General features: G+C 42.1%; 1 protein-coding gene across 2 annotated transcripts in view; it reads right to left on the bottom strand.

The window, feature by feature from the left end:
• Nucleotides 1-27864, bottom strand: part of Sort1 (sortilin 1) — an 86633-nt gene that overhangs the window by 14655 nt on the left and 44114 nt on the right. The window contains exons 4-14 of one of the 2 annotated variants that reach the window (XM_076863113.1): nt 16677-16779; nt 16034-16198; nt 12534-12607; nt 9879-9928; nt 8658-8788; nt 5731-5875; nt 4790-4945; nt 2686-2792; nt 1950-2052; nt 1441-1609; nt 694-884 (exon numbers count right to left, since the gene is read on the bottom strand). In XM_076863113.1, the coding sequence (XP_076719228.1) occupies nt 694-884; nt 1441-1609; nt 1950-2052; nt 2686-2792; nt 4790-4945; nt 5731-5875; nt 8658-8788; nt 9879-9928; nt 12534-12607; nt 16034-16198; nt 16677-16779 (1394 nt within the window). The remainder of the gene's footprint in view (nt 1-693; nt 885-1440; nt 1610-1949; nt 2053-2685; nt 2793-4789; nt 4946-5730; nt 5876-8657; nt 8789-9878; nt 9929-12533; nt 12608-16033; nt 16199-16676; nt 16780-27864) is intronic. The other variant, XM_076863114.1, reaches the window with a different exon arrangement.

The raw sequence follows: 27864 nt of genomic DNA, 5'->3' as shown, positions 1-27864 counted from the left end.
AAAAAAAAAAAAAAAGCTCATTAAAGGTACAGGAGATCTCTTCTCCAGTACAAAGCCACACTATCCTAGACAGTAGCCGAACCACTTGTGGCTGGCTGGTTTGAACTGAAATTCACTAGAAGTATAGTATTAACTGTACACTGGATTGCAAAGACTTGGAAGAAATGTAAAATATATCAGCAATTTTTAACATAGCTTAAATTGATGATAATGTTTTGATATATGAAAATAATCCTATCATCAAAATGCATTTCACCTTTCTTTTTATATTTTTTAGTTGTAGTTGGACACAATAGCTTTTTATTTTATTTATTTATTTATTTTTATATGATGTTGAGGATCGAACCCAGGGCCTTGCACATGCTAGGTGCGCACTCTACCACTGAGCCACAACCCCAGCCCATCGTTTTACTTTCATAATGTAGTTAACAGGATCATTTAAATTACATATGTTGCCCTCATATTTCTCATGGACAGTGCTAGTCCCAAGAAGGAAACTGCTTTTCTAATGATTCCATTGCTTGATTAACCATGTGGAGCATCCTCCAAGCTCCTTACACACACACACACACACACACACACACACACACACACATTTGCTTATCCCAACTAAAAGACATTAAGCTGAAGAAGGTATTATTTAGGAAAGAGGCTGACATGTTTCAGGTAGAAACTGTCAAAGGAGACACTTACAGTTCCTTTCAAGGATATCTTTAAAATCAATGGTGTAGGAGACCCATTGGCGGGTTAGTAAAGATTCTGTGAACCCCCAAATGCTGATATTCATAGACCTGGCTCCAGGTTCTGAAGCTAGGCCGGTGAAATAGATGGGCTCCTTGGTGAACATGTAGGTTTGCCAGCATTGACCTTCATCTGTGGAGAACCTGAAATCACAATTAGAGAAAGATCATGACAGAGGACCAACTTATAAAGGGATTCCCAACCAGAAGAAACCTTTGTATTTTAGAGCTGGCTTTCTGGCTGACAGTCACCTTCATTTTTAATGCCCACAGTTAACAGAGTAGAGAAAAGGATTCAGTCAGAAGTAAATATCTTTACAAAAATTCTTTCATAGGCAAGACAGGGTAGTGACCAGGTGAGAATGGGCTTCTAAATTAATCATGTCAAATTATCTTATAAAAACTTGTACTTAGAAAGTCATTTCCAATTCAGAGTGCTTGAACATTTCCATTTTTTTGTGGTGAGATTTTTTTTTTTATTTTAATGACAAAATGTGTTACTACATGGAGTCAGAAGAAAAAACAATGCCATTTAGTCCGAGTTGTTCTAATCATAAGCCCTTCTAGAAACTTCTGTACAGTTCTGTAGAATGCGAACATTTGAATCAGGGTCCATGCCTTTTCCCCTTGATAAACTGAAGAACATTCCCACCGTTGCCCTGTAAGCAGATAGTGTGTGTGGAGTTGAGCTCATGCATACTTAATCACATTGATAGGACGGTTGCTGTGCTCAATGGCCACAATGATGCCTCCAGAATCCAAGATGGTATAATAGTGGGGTCCATTCAGCATCTTCGCCCAGGAGTAACCCCCATCGTCTGAGATGTACACATCTGGGACCATCACCGAGATGGCATCCCCCACGTTACCTGCAACATAATCCACCGTCTCATCAGCACAAATTGGCAATGAAACAGAGAGGATTTCCTGACAAGGGAATTGGAATAAATATATTCTGATGATTTCCCAGCAGGCCTCTTGCAGTAGAAAAGAAGGCTATCAAAACTTGAGAAAGGAAGTTGTGTTGCTCCCTCAGTGGGCAGTCTATGAAAAGCCAAAATTGTTATAATGCAAGAAATGCTACCAAAGGAATACCAAAACCATCTGCAGTGGGCTTTGTTTTGTGTTTTAAATCAGGCTCAAAGGGCTCTGGCTGAGTTCAGAGTGCTCAGCTACTTCAGTTTGTGGGGTGCAGGGAGAGCTCCTTACCATGAGCAATGACTATGCCTACGGCGTTAGCCTCTGAGAGTGGGGCCATCGGGACGTTTAGTTTCTGAGAGATGCTATAGGAAGCATGAATATGAAGGCTGCACTGTGAAAACAAACCAAGCTCATATTAAAACCAAAGGTTTGATACCCTTGCTCATCTCACAGACGCCTCATGAAGCTTAAAACTTAATTCAGACCTTGGTGGGGTGATCTTTTAAAAAAAAAAAAAATTGTGGTAAAATACACATTTCATACAATTTACCAATCTAAACTTTCATTTAAGTGTACAGTTCAGGAGTGTTAAATATATTCTCACTTTAGTGCAACCAATCTTTAGAACTTTTTCATTATGTAATACTGAAACTATTACCTTTAAACCCTACTCTACATTTCTGACTCCCCCCAGCCCTGGAAAGCACTAGTCCACTTTCTCAGCCTCATAGCTGTCATGCTGGCCCCTAACTAATGGCCAGCACATCTATCTACTCTGTTTTCATTCAGCATTTTATCAAAACATTGTTAGCCTTCAGTTTTGTTCTTTAATAGACAAACAATCCATGATATCTTGACCTTCCTGCAAGTTGTTATTTTCCAAATTCTAAGTTTATTTCATTACTCTCACTCTAAACTTTGTATCTTAAGTTGTACACATCTAGTACAAAACTCCCTTATTCAGAAGCTGAGCCCCGGGCACAGCAGAGCAGAACAGCTGCTTTTCTCCAGAGCGTAAACAAACCTCTTTTTTGTTCTTTGCGGTGGCATCGCACTGGCTGTTTTCAGGCTTCCGCAGGTGCTTCCACCTTCCTCCTTGGTCGAAAGTGATCATGGTCTGAATGGAATTATCTGAACAGGGAAAGAATGACCATAAGTCCAGCACACTGGAAGCACCCAAGGGAAGTCAGTTTACCACTGCCCAACTCCCCTGAGGCCACATATCACGGTTCTAACCCTGAAGTCCCACAAAGCTTACAGAATGGCTTAGTGTTGATGAGTAACCAAGCAGCACTCTAACTATGAGATCTGAAGAAAGATCACTACCTGAACAGCACTCAGTTAATTCCAGAAATAATCTGGGGCTGACAACATCGAGAAAGGTCACTTTTATGCTATGTTAAATTTCCCCCCAATCTCCAAGGCCCATATGTTAAAGGTAGGCTACCAAACCATGGAACTATTGGGAGATGGTGGAAGCTATAAGATGTGGGGCTTCACGGAGAAAGCTGTCATTGGAAACATGCCCTTGAAGGTGACATTAGGGCCCTAATCTCTTCCTCTTCCTCTGTTTGAAGTAAAGGGGTTTCCTACACCACATGCTCCCACTATGATGTGCCAACACAGGCTCAAAAACAATGGGGATAACTGACCATAAACTGAAACCTTTAAAATGTGAGCCCAAACAAAGCTTTTCTCTACACATTTTAACTCCTGAACCAACATAATTGGCTGATATCTATACTCTTCCCTTGTCTGCTGCCTTAGAAAGAAGAAAAATCTACCACGGGAAGGCATCCTAATTTTTCTTCACACAAGGCCATGACACCAGGCTTATCTTAGGGATTCTCAAGGTTTGAATATGGTGCTTAAATATTATTAATAAACCCTAATTATTGTCTCTCCACTATCCCTCTTATATCTTTTTCTTTTTTCCTTATAATTCCTCCCTTGTCCTCTATTTTCAATATTATAAACTGTTACAATTTAATCCAGACATAATATGCTTGAAGTTTTCTGAGGAATATCAAATAGAAAAGAAAGTGACAGAAGATTCACTTATTCAGCAAACATTTGTGTATTCACTATGTGAAAAATATTGCAAGCCTTTGGGAATATATTAATGATCATTAATATATTAATGATCAAAACAGACAAAAAGTTTCATAAGATATACATTTCTACTAGAGGGAGACAAATACTAGACATAGTAAATAATCGTACAGTATGTTTTTTAAAAAAAGTGCTATAGAAAACATGCACACAGCTAAAGGTTGATTGGGAGTGAGCTGGGTGGCAGGGCAGACTGGAATTTAAAATAAGATAGTCAGGGAAGGGTTCACTCAGAAAGTAACACAAGAACCCCTAGCAATTTGGCAAAACCCTGTCTCAAAGTAAAAGGACCAGGAATGTGGCTCAGTGGGTAAGTGTCCCTGGGTTCAATCCTTAGAATACAAAACAAGGAGCAAAGACTGAGCAAAGATTTAAGGGAGAAATGCTCAGAGCAAGTCTGTAATCTGACTGTGTGTATATTTTAGAATGGACAGGGGCCAGTGTGAGTGGTACAGAGCAAATGAAAGAGGGAGAACTGGAGGTGTGGTCAGGGAGGAGATGAGAGCCAATGTCACTTAGGACCTGGTAAGCCACTGCAAGGAGTTTACAAGAGAAAACAAAGAGCCTGCATCTTCTACCAGAAAACACATAAATAAAACTTTAAAAGCCTTTGTACTCGGGAGTAATATGTTTATTTGCATAACTGAACCTTGGTAAAGGTGAACCTTGTAGAGCCATGGAGTAAAACATTAGAAGAATCTTTGCTGGTTATTGCTAAGCCCTTTACAAGAAGAACAGAAGTGGCTCAAATTAAGGCTTGTTTCTGTTGGTCTAAGCCTTCCAATATGGAAGACTCACTTTATAAACTAAACAACATAGACTCCAAAGCATCTTTCTTCCTACTTGCCGCTGATTTGCTCTCTCCTAGTTCTATTTACAACTTACTTAAAATGGGGAGGCAAAATTTACATGGGTAGGCTTGTTGGCTAGGCAAGCACATTATAACCTGGGACCACCAAATCCTATCACATTCAGCAGAAGGAGCTCAGGAGCAGAATAACTGCACCAGGACTGACCTTCTGAGAGCGTGCTTGTTATGTAGACCCCACGGAGGGAGGTCACATTCGTGAAGTCGGTCTCTCCACCTGTGGTAGTGTAGAGATGTCGGTCCAAAGACTTGGAGTACACAATGCCCCGATCATCAGAGGTAAAGATTGTGCCATACCCAGTATCTAAAATAGGTGGAAAAAAAAAAAAACCCATTAAGTCTCAGGAGGAAACAGAGAGAAAAACAATAGTCTAGTCATATACAACTACCTGACTGACCCAGTAGTCAGGCAATTTGCCAATTCTCTCTGCACAACAGAGACGCAGACCTAGAGAGCTAATTAGGTTTGATGCTCAAGATCTTCATGATCAACTTTAGTTTTAGTACTCTGCTAAGTACCTGGAATTTGAGAATGCTGAGTTTATTGAATGACTTAATCGGATGATATAGAGGAGCTCTTCCCAGAAGTATCACAGTCAGTGACACTGTATTTGGTTCATATTTTACACATTTCTAAATCTTTAATACTCTAGAACAATGTTTCTCAAACTACATGGGATGAAGGATCATTTTCTAAATTTTCACTGTCACAAACTGATGTTTTTGTTAAATATAGCAGAAAACAATCACTAGAAAAGTGAAATAGACAAAAATAAGCCCCCAATTTTCTTTTATCATTAGCAAACAGACATAAAATGACTTTGTTAAATGGCTGTAAGACATTCTGAATTTTTCTAGTACTTACCTGGTAACAGAGGGTTTGCAAATCAGTAAAAGCTGAACTACTCTGCTCCAGAACTCCTGAACATTCAAACTACAATAAACCACCAAAACAAATGGCCTTTTTAAAAGGCAAGATGTTACCTCTAGGACAGAGTAGTCAGTTAGGAAAAGTCAGCATGTAAAAAGGAAACCGGCTCAAAACTTATATCTGTACACATTCAGGATGGGCTATAAAAATGCTCTTACCTCCAGGTTCATCTACATGCATGAATACCATGTCATCATTCGCTGCCAGAATAGAATAGAACTGTTCCTGACCCACAGAGGGAAGCTGGGCCATGCTCCATGTGTCCCCTTGATCTGTTGACACATGGATCCTTCTTGTTGTATCCTGGAATAAATATGCCGATATCTATCTTTTAAATTTTCTGTCATGATGCCATGTGCATAGATGTGAACAGGAACATTTTTTAATAATTATGATTATTTACTTCCTCACCGGGTACAACTGCAATGAATGATCATAGTACCAATTACCAAAGCAATTTCTAACCCCTTTTTGCCAATGGGAAAATCCATTCTAAGTAAGGTTATCTTGCTTTTGCTTTGGCTCTTTCACTCTGGCATGATTTCCCAATTTCTGATATTCCATATCCTTCAAAAGAGCTAAGGGTTGGATGGGACTATCAATTGGCTCTATAGCCATTTGGTTATACTTGCTCAAATAATTCTTAAAATGATGATTACTACATAAAAGTTTGGTCCCTTTGAAGGGCTGGGGATATAACTCATGGTAGAAAGCTTGCTTAGCATGCACAAGGCTCTGGGGCCCTGGGTTTGATCCCCAGTACCTATCCTCAGTACACCCAACACACACAGTCCCTTTGAGATAGTCCTAGCATAACCCAAAGAATTAGATAATTAAGAATGTAGAAAATGGAGATGAAACCCATGCTTGGGAGATCACAGGGAAGTCAAGATGGGACATGCTTTTAAGGAGCTGTCTCAGAATAGCCACATAACGAAGGGAACATGCATGGGCTGGAAAGAGGCCAAGGAGGGTCAAGAATTACTATAAGGAAACTAGCCACAGAGTATTCACCTGGTGAAGGAGTCTTTTAAGAAGGTAATTCAAGCCTCTCTGATAAATAACTTAAAATAACTGGTAGATACAATGAGCCATGGCATGAGAATTAAGCTTCAGGCCTCTATATTGTTAAATACTTTTTAAAGTTCAGTGATAAGTACATTTAACTTATTTGACTTACACTGAGATGTCTAATTACTTTGAATCCTATTCTCATTGTTACATATAGAAACTAGAGTTAGAAAGCATATAGCAGAATTTTAATTCTGTAAATAGCAGCACAGGAATCTAAGAAGGCTACTGCTGGAATCTGACAGTTGATTTCCACCAGGGTTCTACCACTGAGTGACCCTAGACAAGTTGCTCAATTTTTTCACCTATAAATTTGAGATAAGAGTATTAGCTCATAGGATTACTGAGGGATTATTACAAAATTGCTCAAGTTATCTGTACTTACTATGTCAACTTCCCCATCTCTAGCTATCTCTGAAGTGAACTGAATCAGTGTTCTAACCTTACTAGTCCAATGAAACTACTTTTGTCAAGGTCACCAACAACCCATTTGCCAACTCAAGTGGGAAATTCTCAGCATTCATTTAACTTGATACATCATTTGAATTTAACAAAGCTGATAACTTCCTTCCCCTGAAATACTTTCTTTCACATATCCTGACTCTCCCTACCTTACCAGTCCCTCCCTCCCAGTCCTCCTTGCTAGATTCTTCCTCTTTCCAACCTTCAGTATGGGGGTGCTTGGGCTTACTCAGTCCTCCCATCTCTTCTCTACTTACTCATTCCTCCAGAAGGGATATTCTAGTCACATGGCTTTAAATATCATAGAATTCTAGGCGATTCATGCTTACTTGACATTTCTACCTAGATATCTAATGGGCAGCTCATACCAAAACTGAGTTCTCCCACAGACCTACTCTTTCTGTAGTTTTGGCCATCTCAGAAAATGGCACTGCCATTCATCCAACTGCTCAGGCCAACTCTAAAGTTATCCTTGATTCCACTTATTGTCTCACAATACACATCTAATTCATCAGCAAGTCTTATTAGCAATATATTTTAAAAATATATCCATAGTCTCACTGCTTCTCTCCTCACCCACAGTTAACAGCCTGGTCCTAGCTATCACTCTTGCCTCCTCCCCACACACAGAATACATGTGTGCTACCCTGCACATATATATGCTCTTAAAAAGGAAGTCAAATCACATCATTCTCTCACTCACAACCCTTTTGCAACTCCTCAGCATATGAAGGGTAAAAAACAAAACAGTGTCTTCACTGTGACCTAGAAAGGCCCATATGATCTGGCTACTGGCTCCCCTCTGACCCATTCCCACACACTCTGGGCACACATTCTCCTGGGCCACACTGCTCTCTGCCCCTTTTCTTCAATAGATGGAGCATGCTCCAGCCTGAAGGTCTGTCCCCACACATGCTGTTCCTCCCCTTCTCCTCCCAGATGTCTGTATAGTCCTGCGCTCACACATTCAGATCCTAGCCAGCCCCTCTTGACCACCCAGTATGCAACACTGCCTTGTTTCCTGCTGCCGTGTCCTTACTCTGCTTTAGACTGTTTTGCAGATTTAATTAACCCAATACACTTGTTTGCTTAGTATTTATTTCCCCACTTGAATATAAGTTCTGAGAGCAGGAAATTGATCTATTTTGTTCACTGCTATATTCCTAAGACCTAGAGAAGAACCTAGAACCTAGTAGATATTCAACTGATGTTACTTATTTTTATTTTATTACTATTATTGAATGGTATTTTGTTACCATGATTAAGTAGATGGTTTTTTTTTTTTTCAGATATCCATGTCTGAATAAAGTTCAAACACTGATCTATATATGCCCCAAAACAATACCAAAATTCATATGGTAACAAAAGACCAAAGTGCAGACCAGCCCATGAGGGGGATCAATCAGTCTCTGTAAACAGAATCACCCCAAAATTTATAGTGATGTTGAATATTGCAAAGATAAGAAACTCTGTTGGTACTAATCAGTAAATGGAGCTAGGAGAGGCATATTTGCAGAAATGTCAGACCTCAAAGTGAAAAGGCAATACCCACCTTATCAGCCATCACAGAGGCAAAAAGGAAACGTCCCCCAAGACCAAATGAGTAGATTTTCACACCAATGGTTTTGAAGCTTTTTCCCAAGTCTGAAGTTCTCCATAATTCCAGTGCCCCAAGATCAGCTTCTTAAACAAGACAAAATATTAATTAAACTTTCATTTACTGATAAGCCCAGATCAAAACAGCTGCTTTAGAATTGCTTTTAATAACAAAGTATTCTAAATCCTATGCATGCTAATTAAGTAATAACACAAACAGGATACAGCATCAGGTTCAGGGAATTCACATTTGGGTTTTATTTTGTATGTGAAATATTTTATGCTGGATGGAAAGAGAGAGTTTTCTTAATTCCTATACAATATCACATAAAAACATCACAGCCACAGCATCCTGCTCTTCTCTCTCCTCCTGTTCTCCTCCTCCTCCTCCTTTTCAGTGCTAGGAATTGAACCCAGGCCTTGCACGAGCTGGGCAAACATTCTACCACTGAACTAGATCCCCAGCCCTTTTTATTGATTTGTTTGTTTCTGTTTTGTTTTGTTTGTGGTATTGAGGATTGAACCCAAGATCTTGCACATGGCGAGGCAAGTACTCTAACACTGAGGTACATCCCCAATGCTTTTTATTTTTTATTTTGAAACAAGTCTTTCTAAGTTGCCCAGGCTGTCCTTGAACTTGTGATCCTCCTGCCTCAGCCTCCCTGTAGCTGGGATTACAGGTGTGAGCTACCATGCCAGGCCATTCCATGTTCTTTTGCAGAAATCGTGATGCATTTCAATTTGCTATTGTTTACAGCCTAATATTTGCTTTATATAAATACACTGCTAAAATTAAGTATACTATCTCCATGTTCAGCCTATTCATGTGTGTATGTGTGTTTCTTGTGTGTGTGTGTGTGTGCGCGCACACACACACACACACACACACACACACACAGGTATGCATGCTGCTGGGGTCTGAATCCAGGACCTAGTGCATCTAGGCAAGTGCTCTACCACTGACTATTACCCCCAGTCCTAGCCTACATTTTTATTTGACATGGGCACAGAATAGTAATTTGGTTGTACTTTCAAGATTTTAAAAATCACTAACAGGTCTCTTTAGCTATTAAAATTTCAGGAGAATGGAATAGTCTTGCTTCTATCTCACACAATCCAGAATATTCTACTATGAATGGATAACAGGACACCCTTTGTGGAGCTAAAACATACTTACTGCAGGAGACATTTGCATAGGTAGTAAAGAAGATGGTGTTCTCTGACCCCCTATATAAGGCAAAGACAGGGGAGAAAAAAGGGTTAAGGCTGATGATGGGCTTTATCAACCTTAGTCACAAAGCCCATGGCAAGTCTAGTGAATGTCATCCACAGGCACCAACTGACAGCCTTCTCTGCTACTGTGCACCCATTTCTCCTGTGGTCTACCAAGATCCTTAGGGCCTTGCCCCATGTTTCTCCTAGACCATTATGGGGGCGCGTTCAGGCAGCCAAAGTAATCTGTTTAAACTCTCCAAATTTGCCTCTTCTGTCATACTGTTTCCCCTGTAAAATGCTTTTCTCTCACATAACCAAACTGTACCCTCACAAACTCAAGCTTAAAAATCTAGCTCTCCTATGAAGCGTTCTTGTCATTCTAACTGGAAGGCTTCTTTGATGCAAGCTTCTAGAGCAGTGATTTCTCAATCAGGGTCTATTGTAGCATAATATTTGCTTCACATGAATGCACTGCTGAAATTAGACATTTGGCAAAGTCTGGAGACATTTTTGGTTGTCACAACTGGGGTGGAGGGTGGGGTGGGCAGGAGTTGTTACTAACATTTAGCAGGAACAGGCCAGGGGGGCCGCTGTACATCTTATAATGGAGCAGGGTCCTCAATAAGGAATTATCCAGCCCAAAATGTCACCAGTGACGCATTTGAGAAACTGCCCTCTGTATCAGCCACTTGACATTCACTGTCTCCCAGTTGGCTATGCTAATTGCACGGTGTGTGCCTCATATCTCTCCTTCATACTCATTGGTTTCTTCAGGTCAGGTACTAAATTTTATGCTTTTATTTCCTCTCAGAATCCAGTTTGATGATATGTATGAGCTAACTAATTTAGTTCTTTCATTTCAAATAGACAACTAGGTCAGAGGTTGAGTTACTTGAAAATGTAACTTGCAAAAGGAGTTTGCAGGGAACTAGATTCAGACCCTAATGTTACTTAGAGATGACTACCAGCGAAAGTTGCTGGGTTTGAGCATGTTGTCTCAGGACTTCAGGTTGTAAACTCCTAGAAAGCAAACACCTAAAAGTTGAGTATCTGTTATAATATATTTAGAGTCAAACAAAGTAATGAATTATAAAAGTGAATAACCTTGCATAGAATCCAAAATATCATTTTAATGGAACTTTCTGATTTTAAAGATGAATTCTAATGATCAAATTTTCTATACTCTTAAACATGTGCTACATTTCTAAATCCAACAGAATTGAAAACATTTGTTAACTTAATTCCCTTAAAAATCACTTCATTCCTGATTACACCTAATATGGTACAAGCAAAATTCATTAAAATACATTAAATGAGAGCAAATGTGGTATGTATACCACAGTGTTGCTGTCAAAACCTCACTGAATGAGCATTTCTGGAAAAGGTCCACTTTTTTAAGTTTTAATTAATTTTGGTAGACATTTCAAATGTGTACTACACATTTTCCTGATTGCCTAAGTAGAGTACATTAAACTCTTTCTTGGGATTATAGTTCATCATTAGGAACATCAATCATATCAAACCATCATACAGTGTCCCCATTAGAAGTTACTGAAGTATGTATCCTTTCTTGATCCAGCAATAAATAATTTCATACTGTTATATGCTCTAAGTTTTGTCTGTTCTCTTATAGTTTTTATGCCTCCTTCCAGCTCTCAGGCTATAATTTTAATGCTGTCATGTGCTTGTTGCCAGCAGCCACTAGCTCATCTCTGGCAGCAATCTGCTACAAACTGGGAAACAGATTAACAATTTTGTTGAAATTAGTCAAAGGAAAAAAAGAGAGACACTCTCAACAAGAGCTGAGCCTAGTCAGAATTTTGGAGGTATGAAGGCTGTTAATTAACTCTTTCCTTTTTTTTTTTTTTTTTTAAGTTGTTGATGGACCTTCATTTATTTACATGCGGTGCTGAGAATTGAACCCAGTGCCTCATATATGCTAGGCAAGCACTCTACCACTGAGCCATCACCCCAGCGCTGTTAATTCAACTATTTCTCAACCACCCCCCAACATTCCCCAAACAAATATTTTGCAAAGTAAAAACAAAAGCCCAGGGAGGTTAAGTCATTGTCTAGCAGCAGAGCCAGGTTGGAACCAAGGTGACTTGACTCTCAAGTAAGAGCTCCCTCAACCTCGACATCTCTATGCAGGCACCTGATGGGGGCATTGCGTCCTGCCAGGAGAAGTGAGTACATTCTAGTGATCGGACAGTGTGCCTTTCGCAGTCTGAAAGCTCGTTCAGCTTTCTTCCTGATTCCTTACTACGTTCTACATAACTAAAATGAATTCCTAGACAAGGGAGCATAAATCTGGGTGCAGAGAAGCACTTATCCCCAAACTAAAGTTGTCACAAGTTGCAGAATAAATCCTTTGCAGGCAGAAGCTACTCAATCACGTGCTTTGTTTATATTCTAACATTTAGTCAGACTAAGTCTTCTTTTCCAGCACAATAGAAGTTCTTCCAGGTTGAGGTCTGTGTCATACCCTTCTCTCCCTTATGGCACCCTGAAAAGTACTTGGCACATAGTAAGTGCTCAATATTTATTCATGTGACTTTTGGCAGCATTATCAGAAAAGGTTTTGGGCTATGCACAGATGGAGTCTTCTGTTACTCACCATTTGGCCAAACACACTGCTTTGTGGATTTCTTCCCATTTTCCCCCAAAATTCTTGGACACCCACAGGCCATTCTGAAAGATTATAAATGACTTATCAAAATTCCAGCTTTATCCTGTGCAGCTGCTTGTATGACTTTTAATAATTCATATCTGATCATACAGGACAGTAAACACACACTCTGAGGCTCCACCAGAGCTGCCTGAGCTTCACAGATACATACATGGCTCATCTGGGCTCCTTCAGGGTCTTGGGAGTTCAGAATAACAAATGCATATGAAGCTCCCACTGGATGTTACATAGGGGATACAAAGATGAATAAGACCCACTCCCTACTCTCAAGGAGCTCACAAGGGGCATAGATAAGAAGGTCAATGCCAGGTGGTAAATGACATGGAAACAGCCTAGTGTAGAAGTGGGGAGGGGAGGAACACTGCATCAGAGAGTTTCCTGAAGAGGAGCATCCACTCTGAAATGAACAGTATAACCAAAATAAGGCACACATGGAGATGAGATGCTGCTGCACAAAGCCAGATCAGTCTTGCAAAGGCAGGGAGGTAATAAAGCACTGCAACACGTGTAGGAAGCTCAAAGCCATTGAACATCAACTTGCAAGGTGAGGAAATGCAGAGCTAATGCTCTGAAGAAAGATGAGGCAAGCTCCCGGAGAGCCTCCGTGTAGGTCAGGCACTGTAAGTGAGGTGCTCTCCTCAGGAGGAAGACTCTACAGTTTCCCTTTCTTAAGTGGCATACTTGGGTGAGAATGGAAAAGATGGATTTCAGAAGGTCCCAACTGAAAGTAGGACATGTGATAAATAACTGTCACATTAATTAATTAATTAATTTTTAAAAATTTTAAAAATTTATTAGTTTTCGGCGGACACAACATCTTTGTTTGTATGTGGTGCTGAGGATCGAACCCAGGCCGCACGCATGCCAGGCGAGCGCGCTACCACTTGAGCCACATCCCCAGCCCAACTGTCACATTAATTTAATTAAGAGTTAATGAGGGGGGCTGGGGCTGGGGCTCAGAGGTAGCGCACTTGCCTGGCATGCGTGCGGCCTGGGTTCAATTCTTAGCACCACATATAAATAAATAAAATAAAGGTCTATCAACAATTTTAAAAAAAAAGAGTTAACTAGGGTTGGGCATGCCTGTAACCCCAGCAGCTCAGGAGGCTGAGGCAGGAGGATCAAGAGTTCAAAGCCAGCCTCAGCAAAAATGAAGTGCTAAGTAACTTATTGAGACCCTATCTCTAAATAAAATCCAAAATAGGGCTGGAGATGTGGCTCAGTGGTCAAGTGCCCCTGAGTTCAATCCCTGGTATCCAAAAAAAAAAAAAAGTTAATGAGGATTTCAACCATAGCCTTGAGGAATAGGACCAGTATGAGTTCAGAAGCTAGAATGGAACTAGATGACTTTTCCTGTAGGGTAGTACAGGTATGGGTGTGTATGTGGGTATATGTGGGTGTCCTTGAGCACACATATATCTCAAAGTCAATCACTCTGGGTTTTGGGTTGGGGTCTAGAATGCACTGTTGTATCATTAGCCAGCAGAAGGATTAAGGGAAGAAGAGCACACCTGAGAGAAGGACATGGAAGAAGTTCAGTTTTGGATTGAGTTTGAGGTATCTGTGTAACTTACAGCTAGAGATACCAAGGAGGCAGCAAGATAGGACTCTGAGGCCCTACAGGGAAGCCAGGGCTAGAGATAAGTGATAGTTAAACTGTAAAAGTGGCAGAGATTACTACTCAGAGCAAAATGAGCAGGGGGCATTTAAGGATAGTTGAAAGGTGTTTAAGACCAACAAGGAATGACCAGAAAGGTAAACAAAGGGAATGATGTCACAGAACCAAGCCAGTGGGATTCCCCAAAGGAGGGATGGCCAATACTTTGAAATGCAGCAGACTTAATAATATGAAGACTGACAATGTCAGTTATATTGACAACGTGAGTTAACTGAGCTCAGCTTCAGTGGAGATAGGACAGAGATGTTCTGGTACAGATGAAACTGAATGGGGCTGATCTAGACAGAGTTAATCTTCTGTGCTCCCCCACCCTCACCCACCATTCTTTAATGTCCCCCTTCCTTTTGGTAATAATCACCTCACAGCATTTCTAATTTACCCTTAATTGGAAGAAATTCCAGGCGAAAATACAGATTGTTTCTGTCCCTTCTTGAGGATTGCTTTTTTTTTTAAATGTGCTTGAGATAATTGGAGATAAGAGGGTCAAAGGGGAGATCCATGGTTCTGTCTATTTTCATGAGGTCTCTTAGCTCCATTTAATTTCTCTAAGGTCTGAAGCACCCCAGCAAGCCCTTCCTCTGGCCTCCATCAGCTAAGTATAAATAAGACCCTGTTGGAGCACCTCTCAGCCTCATCTCGACTCAAACATCTCCCTACGAAAGACTCAGCACCTGGACCTCTCTTCCTGGCCCTTCATCCTCTCCATGTCACCTTTGCCCTGCCTGCCTAGTCCACAGTTGGTTGTCTTGTTTCTGCTCCAGAATAGTCACCACAACAATGGCTCTTAAATTTTAGAGTGCAGGCCCTGCTGGGGAGCTAGATAAAAACATGAGCCACTGCAAGCAAAAGTCACAGGTTTCTTGTATCTGGGTTGAGGCTTAGGGATTCGCATCTTTAACCCACTTGTCAGATGCTCCCATCGGATGCTGCTGCTCAGTAGAGTATACCAAGCCTACTTATACCATATACACTCTACTTATACACCATGTAAGTCTACTTACATACCCTATATACATACTTATATACCAGGTATACTTATATAATCAGTAGACTATACCAAGTCTACTTATAGACATATACACTTATGAGGAAAGTCACATAAGTGTAAAGTGTAATTTTGACCATCATAGTCTGGCCACTCAGCCACTTGGCACCCTCAACTCCAGGTTTGGAGACTGGTCTTCCAGGACAGCAAGAGCTGAATGTGTTCTTCAAGGAACTTTCAGAAGACAGATGGGTCAATGAGTGAGGGACACTGGTTTCTGGGGATAGTATAGGAATGTGGTAGGGGGCTCAGGGAGTTGAGGATTTGGATATTTAATACATGAAATGTCAAAGGCAGAAATCAATACATAACCAAAGAAATAGCAAAAAAGAAAAAAATATAAAAAGATGTGGTTTGGTCACAAGAAAGGAACAATAACAATACTAGGAATTTGATGATTTACACTTATCTCTGGTAGCACAACAAGAATTAAATTATTTTCAGTTCATTTCTTCAATAGCACATATCTATTTGCTTAAAAAATTATAATGGCAACTTACATTATCCTTATCTGAATAGACAGCAAACAGAAATCATATTCTTTATCAAATAGGGAAGAAAAGTAAAAAATACATATTTTGTGTGTAAGACAACACTGGAAAAAAGGCCAACATACAAGCATTAGCTACCATGTCCTTTTAAGACAGCCTATTCTTAAAGTGTAAAAATGGCAACAGGCAAGCCAAGCTTCTCAACTGGACTCACCTCAGTGCTGAGGGCTAACAAGTAATCAGAATTATTGGGGCTATACATCATCTGAGTCAAAGGATGAAAAGGGAGATCTGTCTGCACGAAGTTCTTTGCAAAATCTGATGACCTGAAGATTCTTCCCCCACGACTTCCTCCAGATACCTCTGCTGTTAATATCACCTGACCAGGAAGAGAAAGATCAAATTTAGCAAAGAAAGTTCTTGTGCCATTTTCACCAGACATTAAACTCTTTAGATTAAAGATTTGTTGCTCCATTTGATTCCTTCAGTATATTAATCTTAAAAAAAAAATCATTCTGAATTGAGCTAATACATTATACCTGCAATTTTGACCCTGATCAATTTTGAGATTTGTTAGTTTCCCAAGAGACTAAAATGTTGTCATGGGGAGTACACACATAATGCTAAAAACTGCAACAGAGGTAGAAAGATTTTGATGCATCTTAGACAGGTACCGAAAAACCTGTGTGCTTAAGATTCTTGTGTGATTGACATTAAACTGTGCCTAATTTTAAAAATTCAGCAATACTAAACTAGAATACAATATTGTGTATCTCTGGATTATCTTAATACTAACATCAAACAGCCCTGTATGTGTTATCAAGTACCAACTTTATAGATGTAGGAATGAATCTCACCTTTCCAGAGTTCTCAGGACCAATAGCCATGCCAAATTCAGTCCGAATAAAGGTGTTGTTGATGAGATTTGTAATATCCTTAAAGTTCTTCCCATAATCCTCACTGAGAGGAAGAAAAAAAAAAGGCAAATTTAGAGTGTGGTGATGAATATTATTGGGTTCATATTTGGCTTCTTCTCTCTCTTATCATGACTTTTTTCCAGTGGGGGCCTGACTAGTCAGAGAAAATTCAACTCCTTCACCAGTGAGGGGTTCAGGAATTGGGAAGTGACCTAGGTTGAGCCAGTGAGACAAAAAGGGAGTTTCATATATATCCTAATAATATATATAAATATATATCTTATTGTTTGTGTGTGGTGCTGGGGATTCAAACTTTGAAACCAAGGGCCTCATATATGCCAGGCAAATTCTACCACTGAGCCACATCTCTAGCCCCAAAAAAAGAAAGTTTAAGAGTCTGAGGTCTTTTAGAGAACACATTTCTCCCCCAGATAACCACTTGCTGAAATGGTCTATTTCCCCTTAGACCAGCTGTTCTCAATCAGAGTGTTTCTGTCCCCCAGGGAACATTTGGTAATATATGGAGATATTTTTAATATTCAGGGTTCAGATGCTACTGGCATCAAGTGGCGGTCAGTGAGGCCACCAAATACCCTACAATGCTCAGGAAACAATCCCACAAAAACAAAAGAATCATCTGTACCCAATGTCAACAGCACTAAAGTTGAGGAGTCCCAACAATGTAGTACATGAATGCAATGCAAAAAATCGCTAATCATTTTGCAAAGGAAGGGACAAATGAAGTAATTCTGGAATTCCAGAGAAGCAGAGCCTAGGACACTGGATTGCACTGGCCCTGAAGCCTGTTCTTGCTCTGTGTTTAGTTCTATGAATCAATAATTCCCTTGTTATTCAAGCTAGTTTGAGTGGAATCTGCTAAATGCAGCCAAAGGCCTCCTAACTAATCTGTTAATCCTAGCACTTACTACAAAGCTGTAAATTTATAGTAGGGGTTTTGATGTTTTTCCCACTAAAAGTTACCATCCCTAGACAAAAGTTTCTAACATATGTAGCTCACAAATTACAGTTAGGAAAAAACAACCATCCTTAACTCTTGATTTCTCAAAGCTTTTCCCAAAAGTTCATTTCAACAATACCTTTGAGAGGTATTTGAATCCATGTTCAGGTTTTAAGAAATCTAACATGAACCTGAAGGGGTTCTGTATTTTGTTAAATGCTTTTTCTGCATATATTCTATAGCTCCATCCATTTACCAAAATGCCATAATTTTATTCTCTTTTAATGCTGAGAAATATTCCATATTAAAATATGCCACATTTTTAAAATCCATTCATCTACTGAAGGGCATCTAGGTTGGTTCCACAATTTAGCTACTGTGAATTTTGCTGCTATAAACATTGATGTGGCTGTGTCCCTGTAGTATGCTGTTTTTAAGTCCTTTGGGTATAAACCGAGGAGTAGGATAGCTGGGTCAAATGGTGGTTCCATTCCAAGTTTTCCAAAGAATCTCCATACTTCTTTTCAGATTGGTTGCATCAATTTGCAGTCCCATCAGCAATGTATGAGTGTGCCTTTTTCCCCACATCCTCGCCAACATTTATTGTTGTTTGTATTCTTTTTTTTTTTAAAGGTATAATTTATTTATTTATTTATTTTTTAAATTAATTTTTATTGTAGGTTGTTCAAAACATTACATAGTTCTTGATATATCATATTTCACACTTTGATTCAAGTGGGATATGAGCTCCCATTTTTACCCCATATACAGATTGCAGAATCACTTCAGTTGCACAACCATTGATTTACATATTGCCATTCTGGTGTCTGTTGTATTCTGCTGCCTTTCCTATCCTCTACTATCCCCCCTCCCCCCTCCCCTCCCCTCTTCTCTCTCTACCCCCTCTACTGTAATTCATTTCTCCCCCTTATATTTTTCCTCCTTTCCCCTCACTTCCTCTTGTATGTAATTTTGTATACCCCTGAGGGTCTCCTTCCATTTACATGCAATTTCCCTTCTCTCTCCCTTTCCCTCCCACCTCTCATCCCTGTTTAATGTTAATCTTCTTCTCATGCTCTTTGTCCCTACTCTGTTCTTAGCTACTCTCCTTATATCAAAGAAGACATTTGGCATTTGTTTTTTAGGGATTGGCTGGCTTCACTCAGCATAATCTGCTCTAATGCCATCCATTTCCCTCCAAATTCTATGATTTTGTCATTTCTTAATGCAGAGTAATACTCCATTGTGTATAAATGCCACATTTTTTTTATCCATTCGTCTATTGAAGGGCATCTAGGTTGGTTCCACAGTCTTGCTATTGTGAATTGTGCTGCTATGAACATGGATGTAGCAGTGTCCCTATAGTGTGCTCTTTTTAGGTCTTTAGGGAATAGACCGAGTAGGGGAATAGCTGGATCAAATGGTGGTTCCATTCCAAGCTTTCCAAGAAATCTCCATACTGCTTTCCAAATTGGCCGCACCAATTTGCAGTCCCACCAGCAATGTACAAGAGTACCCTTTTCCCCACATCCTCGCCAGCACTTGTTGCTGTTTGACTTCCTAATGGCTGCCAATCTTACTGGAGTGAGATGGTATCTTAGGGTGGTTTTGATTTGCATTTCTCTGACTGCTAGAGATGGTGAGCATTTTTCCATATACTTGTTGATTGATTGTATGTCCTCCTCTGAGAAATTTCTGTTCAGGTCCTTGGCCCATTTGTTGATTGGGTTATTCGTTATCTCATTGTCTAATTTTTTTAGTTCTTTGTATATTCTGGATATTAGGGCTCTGTCTGAAGTGTGAGGAGTAAAGATTTGTTCCCAGGACGTAGGCTCCCTATTTACCTCTCTTATTGTTTCTTTTGCTGAGAAAAAACTTTTTAGTTTGAGTAAGTCCCATTTGTTGATTCTAGTTATTAACTGTTGTGCTATGGGTGTCCTATTGAGGAATTTGGAGCCCGACCCCACAGTATGTAGATCATAGCCAACTTTTTCTTCTATCAGACGCCATGTCTCTGATTTGATATCAAGTTCCTTGATCCACTTTGAGTTAACTTTTGTGCATGGCGAGAGAAAGGGATTCAGTTTCATTTTGTTGCAAATGGATTTCCAGTTTTCCCAACACCATTTGTTGAAGATGCTATCCTTCTTCCATTGCATGCTTTTAGCCCCTTTATCGAATATAAGATAGTTGTAGTTTTGTGGATTGGTTTCTGTGTCCTCTATTCTGTACCATTGGTCCACCCACCTGTTTTGGTACCAGTACCATGCTGTTTTTGTTACTATTGCTCTGTAGTATAGTTTGAAGTCTGGTATAGCTATACCGCCTGATTCACACTTCCTGCTTAGCATTGTTTTTGCTATTCTGGGTCTTTTATTTTTCCATATGAATTTCATGATTGCTTTCTCTATTTCTACAAGAAATGCCGTTGGGATTTTGATTGGCATTGCATTAAACCTATAGAGAACTTTTGGTAATATCGCCATTTTGATGATGTTAGTTCTCCCTATCCATGAACAGGGTATATTTTTCCATCTTCTAAGATCTTCTTCTATTTCTCTCTTTAGGGTTCTGTAGTTTTCATTGTATAAGTCTTTCACCTCTTTTGTTAGGTTGATTCCCAAGTATTTTATTTTTTTTGAGGATATTGTGAATGGGGTGGTTGTCCTCATTTCCATTTCAGAGGATTTGTCGCTGATATACAGGAATGCCTTTGATTTATGCGTGTTGATTTTATAGCCTGCCACTTTGCTGAATTCATTTATTAGCTCTAATAGTTTCTTTGTAGACCCTTTTAGGTCTGCTAGGTATAGAATCATGTCATCTGCAAATAGTGATAATTTGAGTTCTTCTTTTCCTATTTTTATGCCTTTAATTTCTTTCGTCTGTCTAATTGCTCTGGCCAGTGATTCGAGAACTATGTTGAACAGAAGTGGTGAGAGAGGGCATCCCTGTCTTGTTCCAGATTTTAGAGGGAATGCCTTCAGTTTTTCTCCATTCAGAATGATGCTAGCCTGAGGCTTAGCATAGATTGCTTTTACAATATTGAGGTATGTTCCTGTTATCCCTATTTTTTCTAGAGTTTTGAACATAAAGGGATGCTGTACTTTGTCGAATGCTTTTTCCGCATCTATTGAGATGATCATATGGTTCTTATTTTTAAGCCTATTGATGTGGTGAATAACATTTATTGATTTCCGTATATTGAACCAGCCTTGCATCCCAGGGATAAATCCTACCTGATCATGGTGCACAATTTTTTTGATATGTTTTTGTATCCGGTTCGCCAAAAGTTTATTGAGGATTTTTGCATCTAGGTTCATTAGAGATATTGGTCTGTAGTTTTCTTTCTTTGAAGTGTCTTTGTCTGGTTTAGGAATCAGGGTGATGTTGGCCTCATAGAATGAATTTGGAAGTTCTCCCTCTTTTTCTATTTCCTGAAATAGCTTGAAAAGTATTGGTATTAGTTCCTCTTTAAAGGTTTTGTAAAACTCTGCTGTATACCCATCCGGTCCTGGGCTTTTCTTAGTTGGTAGTCTTTTGATGGTATCTTCTATTTCCTCAATTGATATTGGTCTGTTTAGGTTGTCAATATCCTCCTGACTCAATCTGGGCAAATCATATGACTTAAGAAATTTATCGATGCCTTCACTATCTTCTATTTTATTGGAGTATAAGGATTCAAAATAGTTTCTGATAATCTTCTGTATTTCTGAAGTGTCTGTTGTGATATTGCCTTTTTCATCCCGTATGCTGGTAATTTGAGTTCTCTCTCTTCTTCTCTTCGTTAGCGTGGCTAAGGGTCTGTCGATTTTATTTATTTTTTCAAAGAACCAATTTTTAGTTTTGTCAATTTTTTCAATTGTTTCTTTCGTTTCGATTTCATTAATTTCAGCTCTGATTTTAATTATTTCTTGTCTTCTACTTCTTTTGCTGTTGTTTTGCTCTTCTTTTTCTAGGATTTTGAGTTGAAGTATTAGATCATTTATTTGTTGGTTTTTTCTTTTTTTAAGGAATGAACTCCAAGCAATAAATTTTCCTCTTAGAACTGCTTTCAATGTGTCCCATAGATTCCGATATGTTGTGTCTGTGTTTTCATTTATCTCTAAGAATTTTTTAATTTCCTCCTTGATGTCTTCTATAACCCATTGATCATTCAGTAACCTATTGTTCATTCTCCAAGTGATGCATGATTTTTCCTTCTTTTATCGTTAATTTTCAATTTCATTCCATTATGGTCAGATAAGATGCATGGTATTATCTCTACTCCTTTATATTGTCTAAGAGTTGCCCTGTGACATAATATATGATCTATTTTTGAGAAGGATCCATGTGCTGCTGAGAAAAAAGTGTAACTGCTTGATGTTGGGTGGTATATTCTATATATGTCAATTAAGTCTAGGTTATTAATTGTGTTATTGAGCTCTATAGTTTCCTTATTCAACTTTTGTTTGGAAGATCTGTCCAGTGGTGAGAGAGGTGTGTTGAAGTCTCCCATGATTATTGTATGGTGGTCTATTAGACTCTTGAACTTGAGAAGAGTTTGTTTGATGAACATAGCTGCACCATTGTTTGGGGCATATATATTTATGATTGTTATGTCTTGTTGGTGTATGGTTCCCTTGAGAAGTATGTAGTGTCCCTCTTCATCCCTTTTGATTAACTTTGGCTTGAAATCTATTTTATTTGATATGAGTATGGACACTCCTGCTTGTTTCCGAAGTCCATATGAGTGATATGATTTTTCCCAACCTTTCACCTTCAGTCTATGTATATCTTTTCCTATCAAATGCGTCTCCTGAAGGCAGCATATTGTTGGGTCTTGTTTTGTGATCCATTCTACTAGCCTGTGTCTCTTAATTGGTGAGTTTAAGCCATTAACATTTAGGGTTATTATTGAGATATGGGTTGTTCTTCCAGCCATATTTGTTTATTTATGTTACTAAACATGGTTTGTTTTCCTCTTTGATTATTCCCCCCCCTTTACTGTACTACCTCCCGCTGTTGGTTTTCATTGATATTTTCCATTTCCTCTTCCTGTAATATTTTGCCGAGGATGTTTTGAAGAGATGGTTTTCTAGCTGCAAATTCTTTTAACTTTTGTTTATCATGGAAGGTTTTAATTTCATCTTCCATCCTGAAGCTTAATTTCGCGGGATACACAATTCTTGGTTGGAACCCATTTTCTTTCAGTGTTTGAAATATGTTATTCCAGGATCTTCTAGCTTTCAGAGTCTGTGTTGAAAGATCAGCTGTTATCCTGATTGGTTTACCCCTAAATGTAATCTGCTTCCTTTCTCTTGTAGCTTTTAAAATTCTCTCCTTATTCTGTATGTTGGGCATCTTCATTATAATGTGTCTAGGTGTGGATCTCTTATGATTTTGCACATTCGGCGTCCTGTAGGCTTCTAGGATTTGGGATTCTGTCTCATTCTTCAAGTCTGGGAAGTTTTCTTGTATTATTTCGTTGAATAGATTGCCCATTCCTTTGGTTTGGACCTCAGTACCTTCCTGTATCCCAATGACTCTTAAGTTTGGTCTCTTTATGTTATCCCATATTTCTTGAATGTTCTGCTCATGGTTTCTTAACAGCTTTGCTGAGCTGTCTATGTTCTTCTCCAGTTGAAATACTTTGTCTTCATTGTCTGATGTTCTATCTTCTAAGTGTTCTACTCTGCTGGTAGTATTCTCAATTGAGTTTTTAAGTTGGTTTATTGTTTCCTGCATTTCCAGGATTTCTGTTTGTTTGTTTTTTATAACCTCTATCTCCCTGTATAATTGATCTTTTGCTTCTTGGATTTGTTTATGTAATTCATTGTCAAAGTGGTCGAAGTGGTCTTTCATTGTCTGATTTTGCTGTCTAATGTCTTCCTTGAGACTCCAGATCATCTGAAGCATGTATATCCTGAATTCTTTATCTGACATTCCATCTGCTGCAGATATTACCTCTTCTAAAGTTGAGTTGACCTGCATTGCTTGTGGTCCTTTCTTTCCTTGTCTTTTCATATTGATCGCGTTTCTTTCTGCTTGGTGAAACTGTTGTGTTATTGATTTTTCCCCCTATATATTTATATTGCTCTTGTATAGCTGCAAAGTCTCCCTCGCAGGCTTTGGCGGTGGTTCTGCCCCTCCTCCAATTGAGGCAATGTGCCTACCACGCCGGGAGGCCGCTGTGCCTGTACTTTCGATGGGCCTGTTCTTTCGGTGGTCACAGGTCCGCCTACCTTGCAGGCGTGAGCAGCGGCTTTGCCCCTCCACTGGCCACTAGGCCTGTTCTGTCTGTCCGTTGCAGGTCTGTCTACCTAAAAGGCTCTGGTGGCGGCTCTGCCCCTCCCCCAACCGGGGCGATGTATCTGGCGGGCCACTGGGCCTGTTTTGTCAGTGGTCACGGTTCCGCCTACCTTGCATGTGCGTGGAGCAGCTGTGTCCCTCCGAGAGTTGCTGGGCCTGACCTGCCGGTGGGTGGCAAGTGCACCTACCTTGCAGGCGCGGGCGTGACTCTGCCGCTCCGCAGGTCACTGGGCCTGATCTGCTGGTGAGTCGCAGGTCTGCCTAACTTGCAGGCGCCCGGCGGCTCTGCCCCTCCCCCAACCGGGGCGGGGCGATGTGTCTGGCCGGCCGCTGGGCCTGTTCTGTTGGTGGTCACGGTTCAGCCTACCTAGCAGGCACGTGGGGCAGCTGTGCCCCTCCGCAGGTTTTTGGGCCTGACCTGCCGGTCGGTCGCAGGTCTGCCTACCTTGTAGGCTCGGGGGGTGGCTCTGCCGCTCTGTGGATTGCTGTGCCTGTTCTGCTGGTGGGTCGTGGGTCCGCCTACCTTGCAGGCGCCCGGCGGCTCTGCCCCTTCCCCAACCGGAGCGATGTGTCTGGCGGTCCACTGGGCCTGTTTTGTCGGTGGTCACGGTTCCGCCTACCTTGCACGCGCGTGGAGCAGCTGTGTCCCTCCGAGAGTTGCTGGGCCTAACCTGCCGGTGTGTGGCAAGTGCGCCTACCTTGCATGCCCGGGGGTGGCTCTGCCGCTCCGCGGTTGCTGGGCCTGATCTGCTGGTGATTCGCAGGTCTGCCTAACTTGCAGGCGCCCGGCGGCTCTGCCCCTCCCCCAACCGGGGCGGGGCGATGTGTCTGGCCGGCCGCTGGGCCTGTTCTGTCGGTGGTCAGGGTTCTGCCTACCTAGCAGGCTCGTGGGGCAGCTGTGCCCCTCCGCAGTTTGTTGGGCCTGACCTGCCGGTGGGTGGCAAGTGCCCCTACCTTGCAGGCCCGGGGGTGGCTCTGCCGCTCCGCGGTTGCTGGGTCTGATCAGCTGGTGATTCGCAGGTCTGCCTAACTTGCAGGCGCCCGGCAGCTCTGCTCCTCCCCCAACCGGGGCGGGGCGATGTGTCTGGCCGGCCGCTGGGCCTGTTCTGTCGGTGGTCAGGGTTCTGCCTACCTAGCAGGCTCGTGGGGCAGCTGTGCCCCTCCGCAGTTTGTTGGGCCTGACCTGCCGGTGGGTGGCAAGTGGGCCTAGCTTGCAGGCCCAGGGGTGGCTCTGCTGCTCCGTGGTTGCTGGGCCTGATCTGCTGGTGAGTCGCAGGTCTGCCTACCTTGCAGGCGCCCGGCGGCTCTGCCCCTCCCCCAACTGGGGCGGGGCGATGTGTCTGGCCGGCCTCTGGGTCTGTTCTGTCGGTGGTCAGGGTTCTGTCTACCTAGCAGGCTCGTGGGGCAGCTGTGTCCCTCCGCAGATTGTTGGGCCTGACCTGCCGGTGGGTGGCAAGTGCCCCTACCTTGCAGGCCCAGGGGTGGCTCTGCCGCTCCGCGGTTGCTGGGCCTGATCTGCTGGTGAGTCGCAGGTCTGCCTACCTTGCAGGCGCCCGGCGGCTCTGCCCCTCCCCCAACTGGGGCGGGGCGATGTGTCTGGCCGGCCTCTGGGTCTGTTCTGTCGGTGGTCAGGGTTCTGTCTACCTAGCAGGCTCGTGGGGCAGCTGTGTCCCTCCGCAGATTGTTGGGCCTGACCTGCCGGTGGGTGGCAAGTGCCCCTACCTTGCAGGCCCAGGGGTGGCTCTGCCGCTCCGTGGTTGCTGGGTCTGATCAGCTGGTGAGTCGCAGGTCTGCCTACCTTGCAGGCGCCCGGCAGCTCTGCCCCTCCCCCAACTGGGGCGGGGCGATGTGTCTGGCCGGCCTCTGGGTCTGTTCTGTCGGTGGTCAGGGTTCTGTCTACCTAGCAGGCTCGTGGGGCAGCTGTGTCCCTCCGCAGATTGTTGGGCCTGACCTGCCGGTGGGTGGCAAGTGCCCCTACCTTGCAGGCCCAGGGGTGGCTCTGCCGCTCCGCGGTTGCTGGGCCTGATCTGCTGGTGATTCGCAGGTCTGCGTAACTTGCAGGCGCCCGGCGGCTCTGCCCCTCCCCCAACCGGAGCGATGTGTCTGGCAGTCCACTGGGCCTGTTTTGTCGGTGGTCACAGTTCCGCCTACCTTGCACACGCGTGGAGCAGCTGTTTCATTAGTGCCTGGGCACACTCTCCTTGTTTGCCTCCCTCAGGCCCTAAGTTTGTAGAGCTTGGGGCTGAGAACCCCCAGCAAATTTGCTTACCTTCTGGTAGCCACGCCCCCGTATCTGATGCAAGAGACCTCAGTTGTCAGCACTGGTGGGAGCGGTAGCCGTGAGTCCCACGCAGAGGCGAGTCGGTGCAAGAGACCTCAGTTGTCAGCACTGGTGGGAGCGGTAGCTGGGAGTCCCGCGCCGCGTGGTTCCCGCCGGCTCCTGCGCCAGCGCCGCCGCGGCTCCCACCGGCTCCCGTGCCGCTGCTGCGGCTCCCGCCGGTTCCGGCTGGCTCCCGTGCCGCTGCCCCGGCTGCCGCCGGCTCCCTCGCCGCCCTAGGTCTGGCTATTGCGCTCACAGGAGAACTGGGAGGGGCCCTTAAGTTTTCCCCGCTGATCTATAGCTGAAAGAGCTGTGATCAGTCAAAAAACAGAGATGATGACGTCAGCTCTCCAAGATGGTGGCCGCTGGCTTCCTCTGTGGTCTGACCGATGTGGAGAACCGAATTGGATGGCTTCCTTCCCCGTCTCAAGCCCAGAATTCAGCTCTCAGTACAGTATTTGCACAGCTGGCGGGAGCCTGCAGAATCCGTAGCGCTGTATCTTTGCATTGTTATCTTACCGTTGTTTCCCAGCGAGCGCCGCAGACTCTGGCCGCGGGGCGATTTGCTGCATACGCAGCGCGACCCTCCGTGCGGACAAATCTCTCGCGTTTGAGCTCCAGTAGCTGGTCCTTATGCAATGGAAATCCTTCCTCTAGGTTTCAGAGCACCCCAATTTTGCTGGAAATTCCTAACAAGCTAGCTTTTATCCATTCTACCTTGTCTTTTTCCTGCTCAGTGACGCAGTACACGGGGGTGCTGCACTCCTTTCGCAGCCATCTTATCTGTTGTTTGTATTCTTAATAGTTGCCATTCTGACTTGAGTGAGATGAAATCTTAGAGTAGTTTTGATTTGCATTTCTCCAGTTGCTAAAGATGTTGAACATGTTTTCATACATTTGTTGATTGATTGTATATCATCTTCTGAGAGGTATCTGTTTAGTTCCTTGGCCCATTTATTGATTGGGTTGTTGTTTTTTTGTTTTTTTTTTTTTTTTTGATGTTAAGTTTTTTGAGTTCTTTATATATCCTAGAGATTAGTGCTCTATAAGATGTTCACGTGGTAAAAACTTGCTCCCATTCTGTAGGCTCTCTATTTACCTCACTAATTGCTTCTTTTGCTGAAAAGAAGCTTTTCAGTTTGAATCCATTCCATTTATTGATTCTTGAATAGGAGTCTTATTAAGGAAGTGGGGGCCTAATCTGATATGATGAAGATTTGGGCCTACTTTTTCTTCTATTAGGTGCTGGGGGCGGGGAGCATGGGAGGAATGTTGAAACTTTAGATAGGGCAAAGGGAAAGGAGGGGAAGGGAGGGGGGCAAAGGGGTAGGAAAGATGGTGGAATGAGATGGACATCATTACCCTAAGTACATGTATGAAGACAGGAATGGTTTGACTCTACTTTGTGTACAGAGACATGAAAAATTGTGTACTATGAATTGAAATGCATTCTGCTGTCATATATAACAAATAAGAATAAATAAATAAATTTAAAATTAAAAAAAGAAATCTAACATGAGCAAACAACTAGGAGCTGTCTGACAGGTTTAATGTCATGC

The sequence above is a fragment of the Callospermophilus lateralis genome, chromosome 7, assembly GCF_048772815.1.
Source record: "Callospermophilus lateralis isolate mCalLat2 chromosome 7, mCalLat2.hap1, whole genome shotgun sequence".
Lineage (NCBI taxonomy): Eukaryota > Metazoa > Chordata > Mammalia > Rodentia > Sciuridae > Callospermophilus > Callospermophilus lateralis.
This window is presented reverse-complemented; position numbering and strand designations above follow the sequence as displayed.